The sequence below is a fragment of the Diabrotica virgifera genome, chromosome 8 (genome assembly GCF_917563875.1).
Source record: "Diabrotica virgifera virgifera chromosome 8, PGI_DIABVI_V3a".
Taxonomy (NCBI): domain Eukaryota; kingdom Metazoa; phylum Arthropoda; class Insecta; order Coleoptera; family Chrysomelidae; genus Diabrotica; species Diabrotica virgifera.
Genome location: NC_065450.1, coordinates 823,621 through 843,167, shown reverse-complemented (window position 1 = coordinate 843,167; position 19,547 = coordinate 823,621). Strand labels below are relative to the sequence as shown.

General features: G+C 30.2%; 1 protein-coding gene across 15 annotated transcripts in view; it reads left to right on the top strand.

Moving 5' to 3' along the window:
• Positions 1-19,547, top strand: part of LOC114337883 (prominin-1) — a 940,102-nt gene that overhangs the window by 579,434 nt on the left and 341,121 nt on the right. For all 15 annotated transcript variants that reach the window (XM_050658571.1, XM_050658567.1, XM_050658566.1 and 12 more), the window contains exon 13: positions 7,732-7,906. In XM_050658571.1, the coding sequence (XP_050514528.1) occupies positions 7,732-7,906 (175 nt within the window). The remainder of the gene's footprint in view (positions 1-7,731; positions 7,907-19,547) is intronic.

The window sequence follows — 19,547 nt, the reverse complement described above, 5'->3', positions numbered from 1 at the left end:
GGCAAACTTACTTTACACAACTGCTAAACAAAAACGAAGAAGAAAGGGAAATAAGCCAAGTAATTGAAGACGACCATACAGTAATAGAAACAACTACTAATGAAGAAATAGAAAATGAAATAAGGGAACTAAAAAATAAGGGGACAAAAGTCCAGGAATATCAGAAATATCGGCGGAAATGATAAAAGCAGGAGGAAAAACACTGCACAAAGAGATACACAACCTGATAAAAAGCATATGGGAAACAGAAAGAATGGCAAGAGAATGGTCCAGAGCAAGAATATGCCCCATACATAAAAAAGGTGACAAAATGAGATGTGAAAATTATAGAGGTATCGCGTTGCTAGAAGTCGTTTACAAAATCTTGACAAACATTATAAGAAAAAAGCTAAATCCATACACGGAAAAGATATTGGGCGAATATCAGGCAGGATTCAGAAGCACTAGGTAGACGACAGACCAAATATTTGCGTTAAAAGAAATCCAGACTACGTGCTACGAACATAAAATAGCAGTATACGTCCTGTTCGTTGACTTTAAGCAAGCCTACGATACGGTTAAGCGGCAGCAGATTTATGAACTAATGAAAGAGATGGGCCTACCAAGTAAAATCGTCAGGATGGTAAAGATGACTATAGATAACACCACAAACGAAATAGCATGGAAGAGGCATAAATCAAATAATTTTGAAACAAAGGAAGGATTAAGACAAGGAGACCTACTATCAACGACTCTTTTTAATGTAATACTGGAAGGAATAATTGGAAATAGTAAAATAAACACACAGGAAACGTTTTTTAAAAATGGCCACCAATGTATTGCATTCGCAGATGATCTATATCGACAAGTAAGAAAGAGCTAACAAAATTATTGAGCAATATTATAAAACAACTCAAAATTTTTGATCTTCCCATAAATAAGAAAAAGACAAAATACATGATAATGGGAGAAACAGATAAATAAAAAGAAGTCAATTTCACATTGGAGATACAAGGAGAAAATGTATGCGCATTTAAAAGAGTTTCAGAATTTACTTACCTGGGTGCAAAAGTAGATTAAAAGGGAGATGGGAAAGGGGAGATAAAAGTAAGGCTAGCAAAAGGAAACAAAAAATATGGAGCATTGCGACCATTAATGAAATCTAAATATGTCTCAACAAAAACAGAAATAAGAATCTATAAAACAGTTATCAGAACTACAGCTACATATGCATGTGAAACGTGGGTGCTAAAAAAATCAGAAATAAACGTTTTAGAAAGATGGGAGAGAAAATACAAAGAGCAACATATGGAGGCGTGAAAATAGATGGAGAAGAAGAAATAATAAGGAACTAGAAGAACTAAAAAATAAAATAACGGCGTCAATCAAAGCACAGAGAATCCGATACTTAGGACACATTTAAAGAATGGGTAAGGAAAGAATACCAAAAATGGTTCTATCACGTAAACCAATACAAAAAAGAAGAATAGGTAAACCAAGAAGGAGATCGAAGGACAGCGAATATGAATACTTACAAAAAAGTAGTATTGTAAACTGGAAGAAAAGGCTTTGGACGGAAAACAATGGAAGGAAGTGGTGAAGAAATGTATGGAAAGACTATGAGGAATATTAAGTGTTGTATTAAGTGTTTTACATAAACAAATGTAGTATTGTATATATTAGTATAGGATATAGCATTATATAGATATGTAATAGTAATTTTAAAGAAAAATTAAATATTTTAGCCCTAGGCCTTCAAGGCCTGTTGAGCTTAATAAAGAATAAATAAAAGTTAATCATAAATACATATTTCCGACCATTTGGTCGTCATCAGTACCCTGCAGCCAAATCAGAACAAAAGAAAATTAACTTGGTAAAGGAGTAATTCGACCAATTTGTGGCAATATGGTCAGAAGACCTGAATTCCAGAGCTGCAAATAACACAGCCACGGAGAAAGCTACAGCTACCTGAAGAAACAAAGGCCAGAATGTTTTATATTAAAAAAAGGATGCTAATTAGTACGAGTGCTAGTATAAACATAGATAAGACATGCATAAATATAGACACATTATTGTCATTTAAGATAATCACTTTTTCATGATCAAAGTGTACTCGCCTCAGTTGAGAACAAATTTTAGCAAATTTTAGCTTTGAATAATACACGAGCTGGACACCCTCAAAAAAGCGCTTAGTTTTCGAGATACTGACCACGGAGGGGTGAATGGCTAATTTTATTCATACTTTATATTTTCGAGGGTGCTGAAAACGAAAATGAAGTTTATTTTGAATTTTATGTCGGGGAAAATTGTCATTGTTAAAATCGCAATTTTAACATAAAAATAAAGAAAATGAAATCACGTTTTTTTTGAGTTTACCTCGCTACAACTCTGTTTCATTTTAATATTTTTTTCTGAAATTTTTACAGTATAAGCTCTGACATTTCTGAAGACAACGGTACCTGTTTCAAGCTTTACTCTTATTCTGATAAAGGTTATGAATTTTTCAAAGAAAAGGTGCGGATTTGTGCATTGCAAAGTTTAATCGCAAAATTTGTGTGACGAAGTTTAAAATTTAGCTTCCTAATCAGGTTTACGTTAAAGTAGAGAGTACAAAAAAGCTTCTGGTGAGTTTAAGATCAAAATGTTTTATAGAAAAAAGAATAGTGCAACTTTTAATGTCGACGTTAGAAATTCCCAATATAACGCTTATTTTTCGAGATACTGACCATTAACCATGGGTGGTGAATGGCTAATTTTGGTCTTAGATTATGTTTTTGACCGTAAAAAAACGAAAATGAAATTTACTTTAAATTTTAGGTGGGGTAATTTTGTCAAAATTGCAATTGTACCCTAAAAATAAAAAAAAAATGAAATCAAGTTTTTTGCGTTTAGCTCGTTACAACTCTGGTCCGTTTTAATATTGTTTTTTAAACTTTGTACACTATATATCGCTCACATTCCTGAAGACAATGGTTTCCGCTAAAAGCTTTTAGTCTTATTCTAGTAAAAGTTATGAATATTTTAAAGTACAAGGTGCAGATTCGTGAATTGCAAAGTTTAATCACAAAATTTGACTGACAAAATTTGAAATATAGATTATAAATCACATTCAAAAATAAAACATGAGTACGAAGAAAATTTCTGGAAAGTTTTGGATCAAAATGTTTTATAGAAAACAAATGGTGCAGCGTTCAACATTTACGTTATAAATCCCCAAAATAACGCAAATTTTTCGAGATACTGATCATTGGTGGAGAATGGCTAATTTTGGTCTTACTTTATGTTTTTGATGGTGCTGAAAACGAAAATCAAGTTTATTTTGAATTTTTTTGTGGGAGAACATTGTCAAAATCGCAATTTTGCTCTAAAAATAAAAAAAGTTAAACAACGTTTTTCTTAAAATTAAAGGTTGCACCATATTTTTTCTATAACACATCTAGGCCTAAAACTCCTCATAAATCTTCTTTGAACGCTGTCGTTTAACACGAACTAAATCAATTAGGTAAATTTTAAATTTTGTCACTTAATTTTTGCGATTCAACTCTGCAATTCACGAATCTGTACCTTTTATTTTTTTAAATTCATAACTTTTATAAAGAAAGACTGAAAGACTACAGTTACTTTCATAGTCTTTATAAAGGTGAGAAATATATGCTGTAGAAATTTTATAAAAAAATACTAAATTGGAACAGAGTTGTAGTGAGTTAAACGTAAAAATTCGTCTTTTTTTTTTTCATTTTTAGGTTAAAATTGCGATTTTGACAATGTTTCCTTACATAAAATTCAAAATAAACCACTTTTTCATTGTCAGTATCATCGAAAACATAAAATAAGACGAAAATTAGCCATTCACCTCCCATGGTCAGTATCTCGAAAAATAAGTGTTGTTTTGAGAATGTATAACGTCTATATTAAAAGATACGCCATTTTTTTTTCTAATAGACATTTGTAACTAAAACTTTCCAGAAAACTTCTTTGTACTCTATGTTTTAATATAAATGTAATTAATAAGATACATTTATAATTTTGCCTCTCAACTTTTGCGATGAAACTTTGCAATTCACGAATCTGCACCTTGTACTTTAAAATATTCATAACTTTTACTAGGATAAGACTAAAATCTTAAAACAGATACCGTTGTCTTCAAAAGAGTGGGCAACATATAGTGTATAAACCTTAGAAAAAAAGATTAAAATCGACCCGAGTTGTAGCGAGTTAAACGCAAAAAATCGTGATATCACTTTTTTCTATTTTTATGCCAAAATTGCGATTTTGACAATATTCCCCCACCTAAAATTTAAAATAAATTTCATTCTCGTTTTCAGCCCCGTCAGAATCATAATCTAAGACCAAAATTAGCCATTCACCACCCATGGTCAGTATCTCGAGAAATAACCGTTATATTGGGGATTTCTAATGCCGATAATAAAAGTTGCACTATTTTTTGTTCTATAAAAAATTTGGATCTAAAGCTTTCCAGAAAACTTCTTTGTACTCTATACTTTAATATACACGTGATTAAAAAGCTAAATTTCAAACTTCGTCGCTTAACTTTTGCGATTAAACTTTGCACATCACAAATCTGCACCTTTCACTTTAAAAAATTCATAACTTTTATTAGAATAAGACTGAAAGCTTGAAGTAAGTACCATTTTCTTAAGAAAGGTGAGAAATATATACTGTTAAAATTTCAGAAAAAAATATTTAAAGGGAACAGAGTTGTAGCGAGGTAAACTCAAGAAAGCGTGATTTCTTTTTTCTTATTTTTAGGTTAAAATTGCGATTTTGACAATGTTTCCCCACATAAAATTTAAAATAAACCTTATTTTGCGTTTTCAGCACCTTCAAAAATATAAATTATAAATAAAATTAGCCATTCACCTCTCCGTGGTCAGTATCCCCCGCTCGCCTATAACCGTCCACTCAACTTGTAGATACTTTTTTGCTTCCTAAAGTAACTTGATATTATATTGTTTTTGTTAAAATTAAAGCCAATGAATTTTGTGTTAAAACTTTTAGGGCATACGTGATTGTACATAAAAAATACTGCAAAAAACAAATCGAATATTTATGTTCCGCCACATAGGCTATTGATTATATTCAAAATAAGATAGCTAAAAGGAACTACAACGTTAACGGGGTTTTATTGTTTCATATGGTCAATGGACATCTATATATGAAAAAACCGCGGAGTGCTACCATTTAAAGGGGTGCGTTTTTGAGAAATGGGTGAATTAGTCCCTGGGCACAGGTTACATTAGGGTGAGTTCTATGAACTTTTGGTACAAACACGTCTACATAAAAATTGTTCCTGGTTAAATTTCCTATCTACCTATCACTTTTTAAAGTCAATGATACTTTTTTTTACAAAAATATATTCAAAAGAAAAAGCACAAAGAAACCCAAAAGAAAGAAATTTTGTTTTTTGTCTCATAACTTTTGTCCACGAGGACATAGGTATAGACATTGCTTTACAGAAAAAAATCTACGTATTTCTTTTTTAAATTGTTGTTTAGTATAGGTCATTAGGATTTACAGTTTTTGAAATATGATTTTTCAAAGTTCGCCACTCACAGCAATTTTGGGCAATTTTCCTTGTTATTTCGGAAATATTGTTCTGTAACTTTTTTCTACGTAACTTTAGGTATATGCAATGGTACACGTAATAGGAACAGAAATGAATTACCTTTAAAATGGTCTACTGTATAATGTTGAACGACTTTTTCTTTTCTAAAGAGATTATGGTTTTTCAAGGTTTTATACTTTTAACGATTTTTGTAATATAGTATAAAAATAAAATAATATTATTATATGATATATTATATATTATATAATATTATATTATATATAGTATATATAATATAATATTATATTATATATTATATAATACCTAATATAAAAAAATATTATTGTTTACATTTTTTACGATTATTTTTGAAATTTCGCATTAAAACTTTTTTTCTTCTTCATTTAGGTATATATTATATTTTATAATAAAAAAGCTTATTTTGTTTACTTTAAATTGGTGTATTCTAGGTATTCAAAAAATTCTAGGATTATTTTTGAATAAGATACTATTTTTCAAAATGTAATAAGTACTTGCAACGATTTTTGATTTTAGGATTTTTTTTTAATTTCTCATTATATTTTTTTTTCTTGTAAGTGAATATACTATATATTGCTCAATAAAGAGGGATTATTTTCTTTTCTTTAAAATGGTGTATCATCTATATTTAAATAATGGAAGCCGAGTGATTCTTTGATATTTTTTTAACTGTATTATTCAAAATTATTTCTTTTACAAAAATTACATAAACATTAGTCTTAGAAAACATCACTTTAGTTAAAATTATTTAAACGCTGACATTTAAAAAATTTTCAAAACCAAATTCCATCTCTTCGTTAGCATTAGCTTCACTATCTTCCTCTGACACCTCAGTTATCTTAGAGTTCACACAATTAGTACCCATGCACATGCACCCTTTGCAGAATATTGAACAACTAATTCCTATCTTCCTACAACCGCAGTTTTTTGTACATCCTTTGGTACATTTACATGCTATTTTTTCAAGCAAAACTTGTGGTGCAGGAGTTTGACAGTAAATATTGGAATTAATCCATACTTTGAAGTTTGCCCGGCCGAGTCAAGTGGATCCAAATTATTAGGTACCTATAAAAAATAATATTCAATCATAACACACAATCACATAAAAAAGTTGTAATGAGAAAATTAAAAAATAATCCTAAAATCAAAAATCGATGCAAGTACTTATTACATTTTGAAAAACCATATCTTATTCAAAAATAATCCTAGAATTTTTTTGTAATACACCAATTTAAAGTAAACAGAATAAGCTTTCTTTTTTATTATAATATATACCTAAATGTAAAAAAAAAAGTTGTAATGGGAAATTTAAAAAATAATCGTAAAAAATATAAAAACTCGCTAAAAGTATAAAATCTTGAAAAAGATAACCTCTTTAAAAGAAGTCGTACAACATTATACTGTAGAACATTTTAAAGGTAACTGATTTCTATTCCTCTTACATGTAGCATTGCATATGCCTAAAGTTTCGTAGAAAAAAGTTACAGAACAATATTTGCGAAATAACAATGAAAATTGCCCAAAATTGCTGTGAGTGACAAACTTTGAAAAATCATATTTCGAAAACTGTAAATTCTAATGGCCTCTACTAAACACCATTTTAAAGAGAAAATATGTAAAAATTTTTTCTGTGAAGCAATGTCTATACCTATATCTCCGTGGACAAAAGTTATGGGACAAAAAACAAAATTTCTTTCTTTTGGGTTTCTTTGTGCTTTTTCTTTTCAATATATTTTGTGTAAAAAAAGGTATCCTTCACTTTAAAAAGTTATATTTAGATAGGAAATTTAACCAGGAACAATTTTTATGTAGACGTGTTTGTACCAAAAGTTCATAGAACTCTCCCTAATGTAACCTGTGCCCAGGGACTAATTCACCCATTTCTCAAAAACGCACCCCTTTAAATGGTAGCACTCCGCGGTTTTTTCATATATAGAGATTCATTGACCATATGAAATAATAAAACCCCGTTAACGTTGTAGTTCCTTTCTATAGTACATAATCAATAGCCTAACAGGAAGTATTAGCGAAACGGTAGACATAGAAACCGTAGATAACAATAACGGCCAAGTATCCAAAACTCTTGTCTAAATAAAAAGTTGAATTCGATACAGTTCAGATATATCCTCCGCTTTCAATTGTTTCAGGCAATGTCAAAGGGATTACCCCGTTTACCAAACGTTTCACCTAAATAACACGATAAATATTGACAATATTGTAAACTACAAACAGTGGGAGGACTTGACAGTTCTATTTTCGAATCTCAGTCACGGAGAATGTTCGTTGGAGATTTTAAGCCCCTCGTTACAGCTTAACTTACAGGTAAGTTTTGGATTACATTTAGTTTTAGGATATTTTCCAGAATATTATATCATGTGTTATATCGACGGTCCGGAACAAGAATAACGTAACTGTAAAAAGCCAAATTTCTCAGGAGAGCAAAAAAAAACGATTTCTAAATATTTAAAATAGGGATTAACTGAGGAGTAGTAATCGTCCAGGAGCATCGGTATGGTGTTTATTATTACAATCATGGCTTTTACTATGATCCCTATTGGTTCGAATTTCATTATCTTAATTTAATCCCCACACTTTCAACCCCATATATAGGGTGAGGCAGATAAAGGACCTATTAGAAATATCTCGAGAACTAAAGGTAAGAGAATAATGAAAATTTGAATACGGGGGTTTTGAGGTATGAACTATTTAATGAAAATATTTTGGGCTCTTTGCTACTTCCGGTTATACCGGAAGTTGATTTTAACTTCGTTTTTTCAAATGGGACACCCTGTATATTTTTACATTTTTGTATTCTGCTCGATGTCTTCTTTCTTAAAATATGTGGTTTTGTAATATTATTCAGGGTAGTTTAAAAGATAATTACGGTTTTTTTTAATTTTGTAGCAAACTTCACACCCTGTAGAATTGTGCTGATTTGATATCAAAAACTCCATTTATGTTCAAGTGATTTTTAATATAGTCTATTATGATTAAAAATTATTAATATAGCGAAATGTTTAATTTTAGTACACAGGGTTGGTCGAAACTCGGAATGAGTATTATCTGAGTTTTCTTAAATGGAACACCCTGTATTTTAGTATTGTAATAAAATGATATTGTATAGTAATTTTTTTATTTGTTAAGCATTCCCTATACCTAACTGCTTTAATTTGTAAGGTATTCTTAGTTCTTTAAGCCAAACATTAATTTCAACAAAAATTACGTGAAGTTTTATTAGGTTTGCCGTGAAAATATTCAATCATAAATAATTTTTTGAAAATAAGTACATGTAGTCCTGTCGCCAGGGGGGGTACAACGGCCTCCTGTATTCAGATGGACTTACCCAAGTTTCTTTTATGTATTTTGACCTGTAGAACACGAATTTTTTGGGTAACAGTTGATCCGGATGTCGATAAGATTGTTATAAACCAAGAAGTTGAGGAATCACATAACAGCGACTTCTCGCAAAACAAAACATTTTTTTGTATTTTTTGGTCCATTTTAACCGAAAAATGTTCCTACAAATTTTTTCGTAGGATGCATAGTTTTCGAGATATACGCGGTTGAACTTTCAGAAAATCGAAAAATTGGAATTTTTGAACCCGAAAAACTTTTGATTGAAAAATAAAATAGCAATTCTGCTTACCGCATTTGAAAGTTCAAGTCAAATTATATCGGTTTTAATTATTTGTATTGCCAAAAATGTATTATTTTATTGTTAAAACAAAGCTATAAACACCTAGTGCTTAAGTGATGTTTCAATGATTTCTCATTTAAAATCAAACGAGTACGTAGAGGAGGTAAAAGTGCAAGCGGGGCTATTTCTAAGTAGCATGCATTAAAACGCATGCATTAAAACGCATGTATTAGGCACGGGAAAGAGTATGTGTTTATAGCTTTTTTTAACAATCAAAAAATAAATTTTTAGCAATGCAAATATTTAAAACAGATATAATTTGACTAAAACTTTTAAAGGCGGTAAGCAGAATTGCTATTTTATTTTTTATTCAAACGTTATTCGGGTTCAAAAATTGCAATTTTTCCATTTTTTGAAAGTTCAACCGCGTTTATCTCGAAAACTATGCATCCTACGAAAAAACTTGTAGGAACATTTTTTGGTTAGAATGACCCAAAAAATACAAAAAAATGTTTTGTTTTGCGAGAAATCGCTGTTATGTAATTCCTCAACTTCTTTGTTTATAACAAACTTATCGACATCCGGATCAACTGTTACCCAAAAAATTCGTGTTCTACGGGTCAAAATACATAAAAAAAACTTGGGTAAGTCCATCTGAATTAAGAAGGCCGTTGTACCCCCCCTGGCGACAGGACTAATGTTAATCTAGACTGATCCTTAATTTATGAATATTGGATGAGATACCAAAATGCCTACGTTCTTAAGATTGTTGGTGCATAAAATATTAATAAAAACAAACCATATTCTACCCAGTTGGCTGTGGCTTTGATACTAAACTTGATTAAACATTAGATATTATATTATTTGTATAGTTCCAGTTGCTTTGTTACCATTACTTATATAAATTTTTGTAATGGGGAACTGATTAGTAAAGTTTTTGTTCTAGGAGAGTAAGTATAACAAAAATGTACTACTAGCAATAAAAATTTATCATCTGCAACTCCCTGATAGACGACAGCCAAGAAAAAAAACGTTTCAAAGTTTAGAAGAGAAACTTTTCAAAGTTTACTAGAATAGTTTCGACGTACTAGACACTTAGATTACGAGAACGTTCATACTAATATGCAGATTCAAAAACTGATAGTACGAAGTAAAATCTACTCTTAGTAAAAATTAACATTTTTACCTCAAAAAGTATTATTTAAACTTTCATACGAGTTGAAAAAGTAACAGTTTTTGTCAGTGAATAAAATTGTATACCTATTTATATAGATAAACTTTAAAATTTTAGTGAAAAGTCAATTAAGAAGACAAGTGTATTCTGACAACTAATAAATATCGGTCCCCGATGGGGGACAAAACTACACAACCGACGTCTTTTGTGACGACAGATGCTGATATGGATAACAGTATTTTAATTTCAAATGTTACTAGTAATAATCCAAGTGATAGTAACCTCCAGAAAACAAAGCAGTTGGAACCGAAAACTTTCAATATTCTTTCAGATAAGTACAATGTACAAAATATTTGGGTATACATAGAAAGCACTGAAAATAATGTAGGAAAATTGCATGCAATGACAGTTGCCCATATCCTTTTTAAAAAATTTAAACTTAATAACATTTTGGAAATTAAGAGTATAGGCCGAAACCGGATTAAGGTTTTATTAAAATCATTATTAGAAGCAAATAATTTAGTTAAACATCCCCTCCTAAAGTCAGAAAATTTAAAAGCATTTATTCCAAATCACTTACTTGAAATTAAAGGGTTAGTAAGAGATGTTGATACTCGTTACGATATCAACTATCTTATGGAAAATATAGAATCACACTCACGCGTCACTAATATCTACAGATTAAATAGAAAAGTCCAAAAAGAAGACAGAACAGTTGAATTTGTACCAAAAAAAAACTATTGTTGTTACTTTTGAGGGGAATATTTTACCTGATCGAGTAGCTTTTAATAGAGTCTTTTTTCCTGTCGAACAATTTGTAGGAAGAGTGACCCAATGCTTCAAATGTTTTAAATTTGGGCATGTATCTAAGCAGTGTAACAGTACTGAAGAAAAGTGTATCAATTGTGGAGAAATTAAAGACGATAAACATAATTGTGATAAAAATTTAACTTTTTGTATACACTGTAAAAGCAAAGATCATGTTTCTATCTCAAAAAAGTGTCCCTCTTACGATAATCAAAAAAAAATTAAAAATATAATGATACAGCAAAAAACCTCCTTTAAAGAAGCTAAAGAAATTTCTGAAAACTCCTTATCCAGTCTAGTAAGTCACAACTCTTTTTCACCGCTAACAAATTATGACCAAAATTTTCCAGTTCTTCCTAACAACCATCGTATGTCATTATCACAACCTAATCAAATTCCTAAAAATACCAATTGCAATCAAAATAATTTCCTTTCCCAACCCAATCCTGTAAGCTTTAGTCCTCCAATGAAAAAGAAGAGAAAATCAAACTCTCCCACTATCCAGTCACCTATCCACGAACCATTATTTCCATTCTCCTTTGGACCTTCACAACCTTTGCCGATAAATTCAAATAAACCAAACTACGCTTGTTTGGAAACCAAGAAGAGTAGTATAGCTAGCAACCTATCCATTTATATCGTGGATTTTTTAAATAAAATTCTTTCAAGTAACAATAGACAACCTATTGATATTAAATTAATTACAAGTAGCATAGAACAGGTATTGGAGGATACTTTGAAAAACCAATAAAATGCCCAAAACACGCAATTTAAATATAATGCAATGGAATGCACGTTCTGCTATAGCTAACAAAAATAGTCTGGTACAATTTCTTTATGATAAAAATATTGACATTGCTATTATAAGTGAAACTTGGTTCAAAAGAAATCAAAAATATAGTTTTAGTGGTTACAATATAGTCCGCAATGACAGAAACGATGGCTACGCTGGTGTGGCAATTTTGGTACACAAATCTCTTCGTTTTGTTGAACATAAAATCAATATAAATTACAATGAAAATATTTTAGTGTGTGCTATCCAAGTTAAATATGGAACTTTATTGTTAAATTTTTTATCTATTTATAAACCTCCAAAAATACAAACAAAATATGACGATTGGACTAAAATTTTTGAACAATTTGAGGGTCCTTTAATTATAGGTGGTGACTTTAATGCACACCACTCTATATGGGATTGTAGTAATAATGATACCATAGGGTCACAACTTATAAATGTCGCAGATGATTTAAATTTAACAGTTTTAAATAATGGCGAACCTACAATTTTGAGACGTCCTGATCAACAAGATTCGGCTGTCGATGTAACTTTTTGTTCACCTGAATTGGTTAACAAGACATCTTGGAATGTCATTCCTGACACTCTAGGATCAAATCACTATGTCATATCTATAGAACTTCTTTTTGCAATTAATGAAAATGAAATATCTCCTAAAAATAAATGGAATATTAAAAAAGCCAATTGGGCGTTATATACCTCTACTATTCAAAATTTACACGATACAAACAATTTTCACTCGGATAATCTAATTGATAAGTACTCCTTCTTCATAAATAATATAAATACGGCTGCGGGAGCAGCTATACCCCAATATAAACCTTATAAATGTAAAAGGCACCCACCTCCTTGGTGGAATATTGATTGTGACAATATTATCAAACAACGAAAATTGGCTCTAATAAATTACAAGAAAAAAAGTAATTTTGAAAATTATGTTCAATATCAGGAGATTGCAGCTAGAACCAAAAAAACATTAAAAAGTATAGCCAAAAAGCATTGGATTGAATGGGTCTCTTCGCTCAATAAAAATACATCCGCTACAACTCTTTGGAATCAAGCTAAAAAACTTTACAGAAAACCGCTATCAAACATAAAATCTTTAGATCAGAAATGGATGGATGACTTTCTTATTAAAGTTGCACCCCCAACTGCGAACCCTCAAATAATTCCCAGCTCCATAGCATCAACCCCAGCTGATAAAAATCATTTTCTCTTAAAACCTTTTACTTACAATGAACTAATTTTCGCTATAAATAATCGTAAAGATAATAGTCCAGGATACGATCATATCAAATACTCCATGCTTTTAAACCTTCCAGAAGTAGCAAAACATTTTCTATTGGACCTTTTTAATCGTATAGTTCAAGACAATTCTGACGTAAATATTTTTAAAGACATAATTGTTATTCCGATTCTAAAGCCTACAAAAGATCCAAATTCAGCCGAATCTTATCGACCCATTTCTCTTTTTTCGTGTGTATTTAAAACTTTGGAACGTATGTTAAAAAACAGACTAGAATGGTGGGTCCATACTAAAAAGTTACTACCAAACAATCAATTTGGATACAGACGAGGATGTGGAGCTTTAGATGCTTTAGCTACACTTGTAGCGGACATACAGGGTAATTTTTCTAGAAATAATTATTTGCCTACTTTATCACTAGATATAGAAGGCGCTTATGACAGTGTGTGTTTACCTCGATTAAAAGACAAAATGATCAATCAGTTTCAAATACCCATAAAACTAGCACAAACTATTCTTAATTTCTACACTGATAGACGCCTATACGTTAGAAACCATAAAAATGAACTTCTTGGACCACGTTATAATAGTTGGGGATTACCTCAGGGATCAGTCTTAAGCCCTTTTCTTTTTAATCTGTATACGGCTGATTTTCATAGCCTTAATGCACCAAGTATTACTTACAAAACAATCCAATATGCGGATGACTTCCTCATATATACAGAAAGGACAAAATATGAACCCTCCCTTACAATCTTAAGAAAATTACACGAACATTTCTCAAAATGGTTTTGTGAAAATGGTTTTAATTTATCCACTAGTAAATCTAATGTGTGTATTTTTTCACAACATAATATTCCTAACACAAATACTATTTTATTAAATGGCCAAACTTTAAATTTCTGCAAGTCAATAAAGTATCTAGGCATGTTTCTAGATCAAAAGCTAACTTGGAAATTACACATCGAGTATATGCTTGACAAAAGCAATAAAGGTCTAAACTTTTTAAAATCCATTTCTAAAACTTGGTGGGGAGCTGATGTAGAAACAGCTTTACTATTTTACAAATCTTACATCAGATCTATTCTGGACTATGGATGTATACTTTATGGATCAGCAAGTAAACAAATTTTAAATAAAATTGATGTATTTCAACGTACTGTTCTACGTATCTGTATGAGCGCAATGAAGTCTACTCCAATAGCACCATTGCATGTTGAAGCTTTAGAACCTCCCTTGAATTTTAGAAGAGATTATCTGAGTGAAAAATTTGTTGTGAAAATTGCATGTATCAATAATTCATTATATTCTAGCATAAGCTCACTAAACACAGATGATCTAACAAACAGTTACTGGACTCATAAAAATACACCAACCCTGTGTACAGCCTTTAGAACCATGTGCAACAATAAGTATATCAACAATATCAACAACCTTGATACTAACGACTATTTCGCATTTTTTTATGAACCTGATATACATATACCTACATATTATAATAGTTCATTATTAGATTCATGCATCTTGAATTCCTGTATAGACAAATGGCCCAAAGCAACTGTAATCTATACAGATGCATCCAAAACATCGGAAGGGACCGGATGTGCTTTCTACATTCCATCTAAATCAACAGAAAAAATGTTCAAATTACCTTCTAATTGCTCAATTTTTAGTGCAGAAGCAATTGCGATTCTTGAATCCTTGATATATTTCGATAGTTTAAACAATAATTCAGTGTTAATAATATCCGATTCATTGTCAGTTTTATTATGTCTCAAAAATTCAAAATTACCCAATTATAATTCTAATCCTTTCATTTACCAAATTAAGAACATGCTTGTCAAGCTTAAAAATAAAAATAAAACTACTAATTTTATTTGGGTAAAAGCTCATGTTGGTATAAAATATAATGAGCATGTTGATTCTTTAGCTAAAGCTGCAATAACCTCTTCAGCTGAAATTGTACCAGAGGAGAGAATTTGTATTCCTGACACTTTTTGTATCTCTAAAAGAAATCAAATAGATCGTTGGAAAACCTATTGGCAAACTTTTTGTAACCACTCAACAACACAATATATTTATATACAACCACAAATTCCAAATTCGAGATGGTTTAAGAAATTTAGTAACATCCGTAAATATATAACAACCTTAATAAGATTGAGATTTGGTCATGCTTGTTATCCTACTCATCTTGCTAAAATCAAAATTTACAATTCAGACTTATGTGAAACATGTCAAGAACAAGGATACCTTAATCATATCTTTTTTAACTGTTCCAAATATATTCAGCATACAGGAACTCTTTTAAGCAGCTTGCAAACGCTGCAAATATTTCCTCCGTACCAAATAAATAACCTATTGGCTACTAATGACAAAAGAGTATATGATTGTCTAATCAAATTTATACATAGTACAAATGTATGTCTGTAATCAATTTTAGCCAATCTCGTTAACCTTTTTTTTTACCCAATTGTTTATTTTCCCTCCTTTTCCCTATTTATAGTAATGTCTTTTAGTAATTTTTAAGAGGTTTTTTTTTTTCTTTTGACTATTTTGATCTGTTTGCAATAGTAGGTATAGATAGACACTTTTTTATTTAGTATTAAGTAAATTAGAATAATATGTTTTTCTTTTTAATAATTTGTATTAGGTTTAATAGTTTTTTTTGTATTAGTATTAATTATTATCAAGTTGTATCTGGCTAAATAGCTAAGTGCTAAAGTCACAAATAAAAAAAAAAAAAAAAAATATGCAGATTCTCAATGACACTAACATTTAATTCATTTTAATCATTTAAAATAATTTTTCTTCGATCAGATTTCTCGTAATCTAAATTTCCAGTTCGTTGAAACCGCTCTAGTAAATTTTGAAAAGTTTATCTTTTTTTGGTTGTCATCTATCACGGAATTGCTGATGATAAACTCTTATTGCTAGTAGCACATTTTTATTTGTTATACTCTCCTAGAACAAAAAAACATCTGAATCAGTTCCTCATTAGAAAAATTCATATTAGCAATGGTAGCAAAGCAACTGGAACTTCAAAAATGGTAGAATGTTTAAGCAAAGCAAATGATTAGGCATATTTTAGTGTCAGTCATAGCCAACTAGATAGAATATTGTATGTTTTTATTAATATTAAACACAACAACAGTTTTAACTACGTAGGTATTTTTATATATCAACCAGTATTAATAAATTAAGGGTCAGTCGAGATTAATATGTGTTTATTTTCGAAAAATTATTTGTGATTGAATATTTTCACGGCAAACCTAATAAAATTTCACGTAATTTTTTTTGCAATTAATGTTAGGCTTAAAGAACTACGAATAACTTACAAATTAAAGAAGTTAGGTATAGGTAATGATTAATAAATAAAAAAGTACTATAAAATATCATTTTATTACAATACTAAAATATAGGGAGTTCCATTTAAGAAAACTCAGATAATACTCATTCCGAGTTTCGACCAACCCTGTATACTAAAATGAAACATTTCGCTATATTAATAACTTTTAATAATAATAATAGACTATATTAAAAATCACTTGAACATAAATGGAGTTTTTGATATTAAATCAGTACAATTCTACAGGGTGTGAAGTTTGCTACAAAATTTAAAAAAACCGTAATTATCTTTAAAACTACCCTGTATAATATTACAAAACCACATATTTTAAGAAAGAAAACATCGAGCAGAATCCAAAATGTAAAAATATACAGGGTGTCCCATTTGTAAAAACGAAGTTACAATCAACTTCCGCTATAACCAGAAGTAGCAAAGAGACTAAAATATTTTAATTAAATAGTTCATACCTCAAAACCCCTGTATTCCAATTTTCATGATTCTCTTACCTTTCTTTCTCGAGATATTTCTAATAGACCCTTTATCTGCCTCACCCTGTATAGTTGCGTCATTATTAGACTTAGGCAAATATGCATATTTTCCATATAATGCATAAAAATGCAAAAATGTCAAATTTTGCATATTTTTATAAATGTGAGCATAAGTTGCATATAATTTGAAAATTTGGTGTTAACTATATATTTTTATATTCAAACTTACAGATAGCATGAAAATGCCAATATTTAATTTCGTTTTATAATCACTTGGTATTTAAATTCTTGGTATAGTAACTAATAAAAGACAGCGGCTTATAGTTTTGTCACGTTTTGTCCTGGAATTAAGGGTTTGTGTTTGCCAGTTTATGTCTCTAGGTAAAAATTTTTATTTTGAGGACAGTTTCACTTGGTTTTACTTTTGTTGTAAAATTGGAGGCGTAAACAACGTGTATTTCTAACTGTGAATAATTATTGTGCTTTGAAAATGCCGAAAATAAGCAATGTTTCAAATTGGATAAAACCTAACAAAAAAGAGCTATCTATGGAATGGATAAAGTATATTGCTCATGTTGTGGCAAACCCGTTAGTTCATACGTAATATTTTTTATTTTATTTTAAACATTTACACCGTGGTACAAACAAAGATTTTAAAATTGGAGATTATGTCTAAGAGAAGTACCGACACAAGGCTAGTTCGCAATAAATCGATGTAGTTTTTCTTTTATCAAGCATTTTTTAAACTGCTTAAGATAAAAGATAGGATACCTATTTAAAATTAAAATCATTCAATAGTCTACTGAAAGGTCGCTAACATTTTTTTTCTAACAATAACATAGTTTGCTTTAATTTTGCTAAAAACAAAAACATATATATTGGAATTAATTAATTAAGTGCTTTTAATTTACGCTCACAGTATTTTTTCTTTAAATGCAAACAGAAAAGACCAACAGCCTCTTGTAAACATTTTGGGATGCTTCCTTCTTGCATAGTCATTTCTTGACATTTTCAAGATTATTACACCGATTTTTATTTGATTTAATTTAAATATTTTAATTGTTATGCAAAAACGGTTCATTTTTAGTTTATTTCTACAATCTTAGATTTTAAAAATGCGTACAACTTATTTTTTTAAGAATATTTATATTCTTTTTTAGATTTCATCTGAAAAAAAAATTTCAAATAGATCAGCATGTCAGAACCGCGAAACATTTAGCTAAAAAAGTAAAAACCACATCCGGTGAGAAATATCAACCTTCAGTGTCCAAGTGCTTTCAGTCAAGTTCCAAAAAACACACCGAACAAGAAACTTTTAACGAAGACTTGTGTCGTGCATTAGTATTATCTAATATACCGCTTTCAAAATTATCTAATGAAAACTTTAGTTCTTTTTTAAAAAAATATTACAAACAAAACATTCCCAGTGAACGAACTCTAAAGAGAAATAATGTCAATTTGTTATACTCCTTAGTTATCCACAACATAATAGCCGAAATAGGTAATAATTACTTTTACATATGTGTGGACGAGACTACTGACTCGTCAGGAAGATACTGTTCACTTATTGATTGGTGTACTTAGCGATAAAACCTTTCCAAAATCGTATTTAATTTCCTGTAAGCTAGTGGAAAAATAGTGGAAAAAACCAACGCTCTAACAATATCACGGTTTCTACAAGAAGCATTAGCAAACTTTTTTCTTCCTGCTGCTGTGCCTAATGATAAATTATTGCTTATTTTATCTGATGCCGCACCATATGGTGAAAGCAAGACAAAATTTAAAAATATTTTATCCTAACTTAATACATGTCACTTGTTTAGCGCATGGAATAAACAGAGTTGCGGAGGAAGTAAGAAAACAATTCCCACTAGTTAACAGTTTAATAGCGAGCGTCAAAAAGGTATTCCTGAAATCACCTGTAAGAATACAATGTTACAGATATATGCTTCCTGCTGTTCCACTGCCACCACAACCCATTATAACACGTTGAGGAACATGGTAGAAGCAGCTAATTTCTATGCTGATCATTTTCTTGATTTAAACAATAATTAATCTTTTAACGGATGATAGTTGCCAATCTTTATTGGAAGCTAAGCAAGCCTTAAAAAATAACATCTTCCAACAGCAACTGTCATTCATAAAATCAAATTATAGTTTTGTCCAGAAAACTATAACTCAATTAGGATACTCCAAATTATCATTGTTAGAGAGAACAGTTTTAATAAAAGAATTTGAGTCATTGTGTCAAAACGTCAACCCGGCATTGGTCGCTAGGAAGTTGTTACGCGAGTGGTCGTGCTTGAGATTTTCTCTCACATATCCAACTTTTGCCTTTATAAAATTCTACAAAGAAGGTGAGGTTTCATCAACGATAAAGCCATTTGCTTTAAAAAGACACGACGTTTTTCTGTTCTATTATTATTATCTGTACAAATGTGACTATTGATACCGCCAATATTTAAC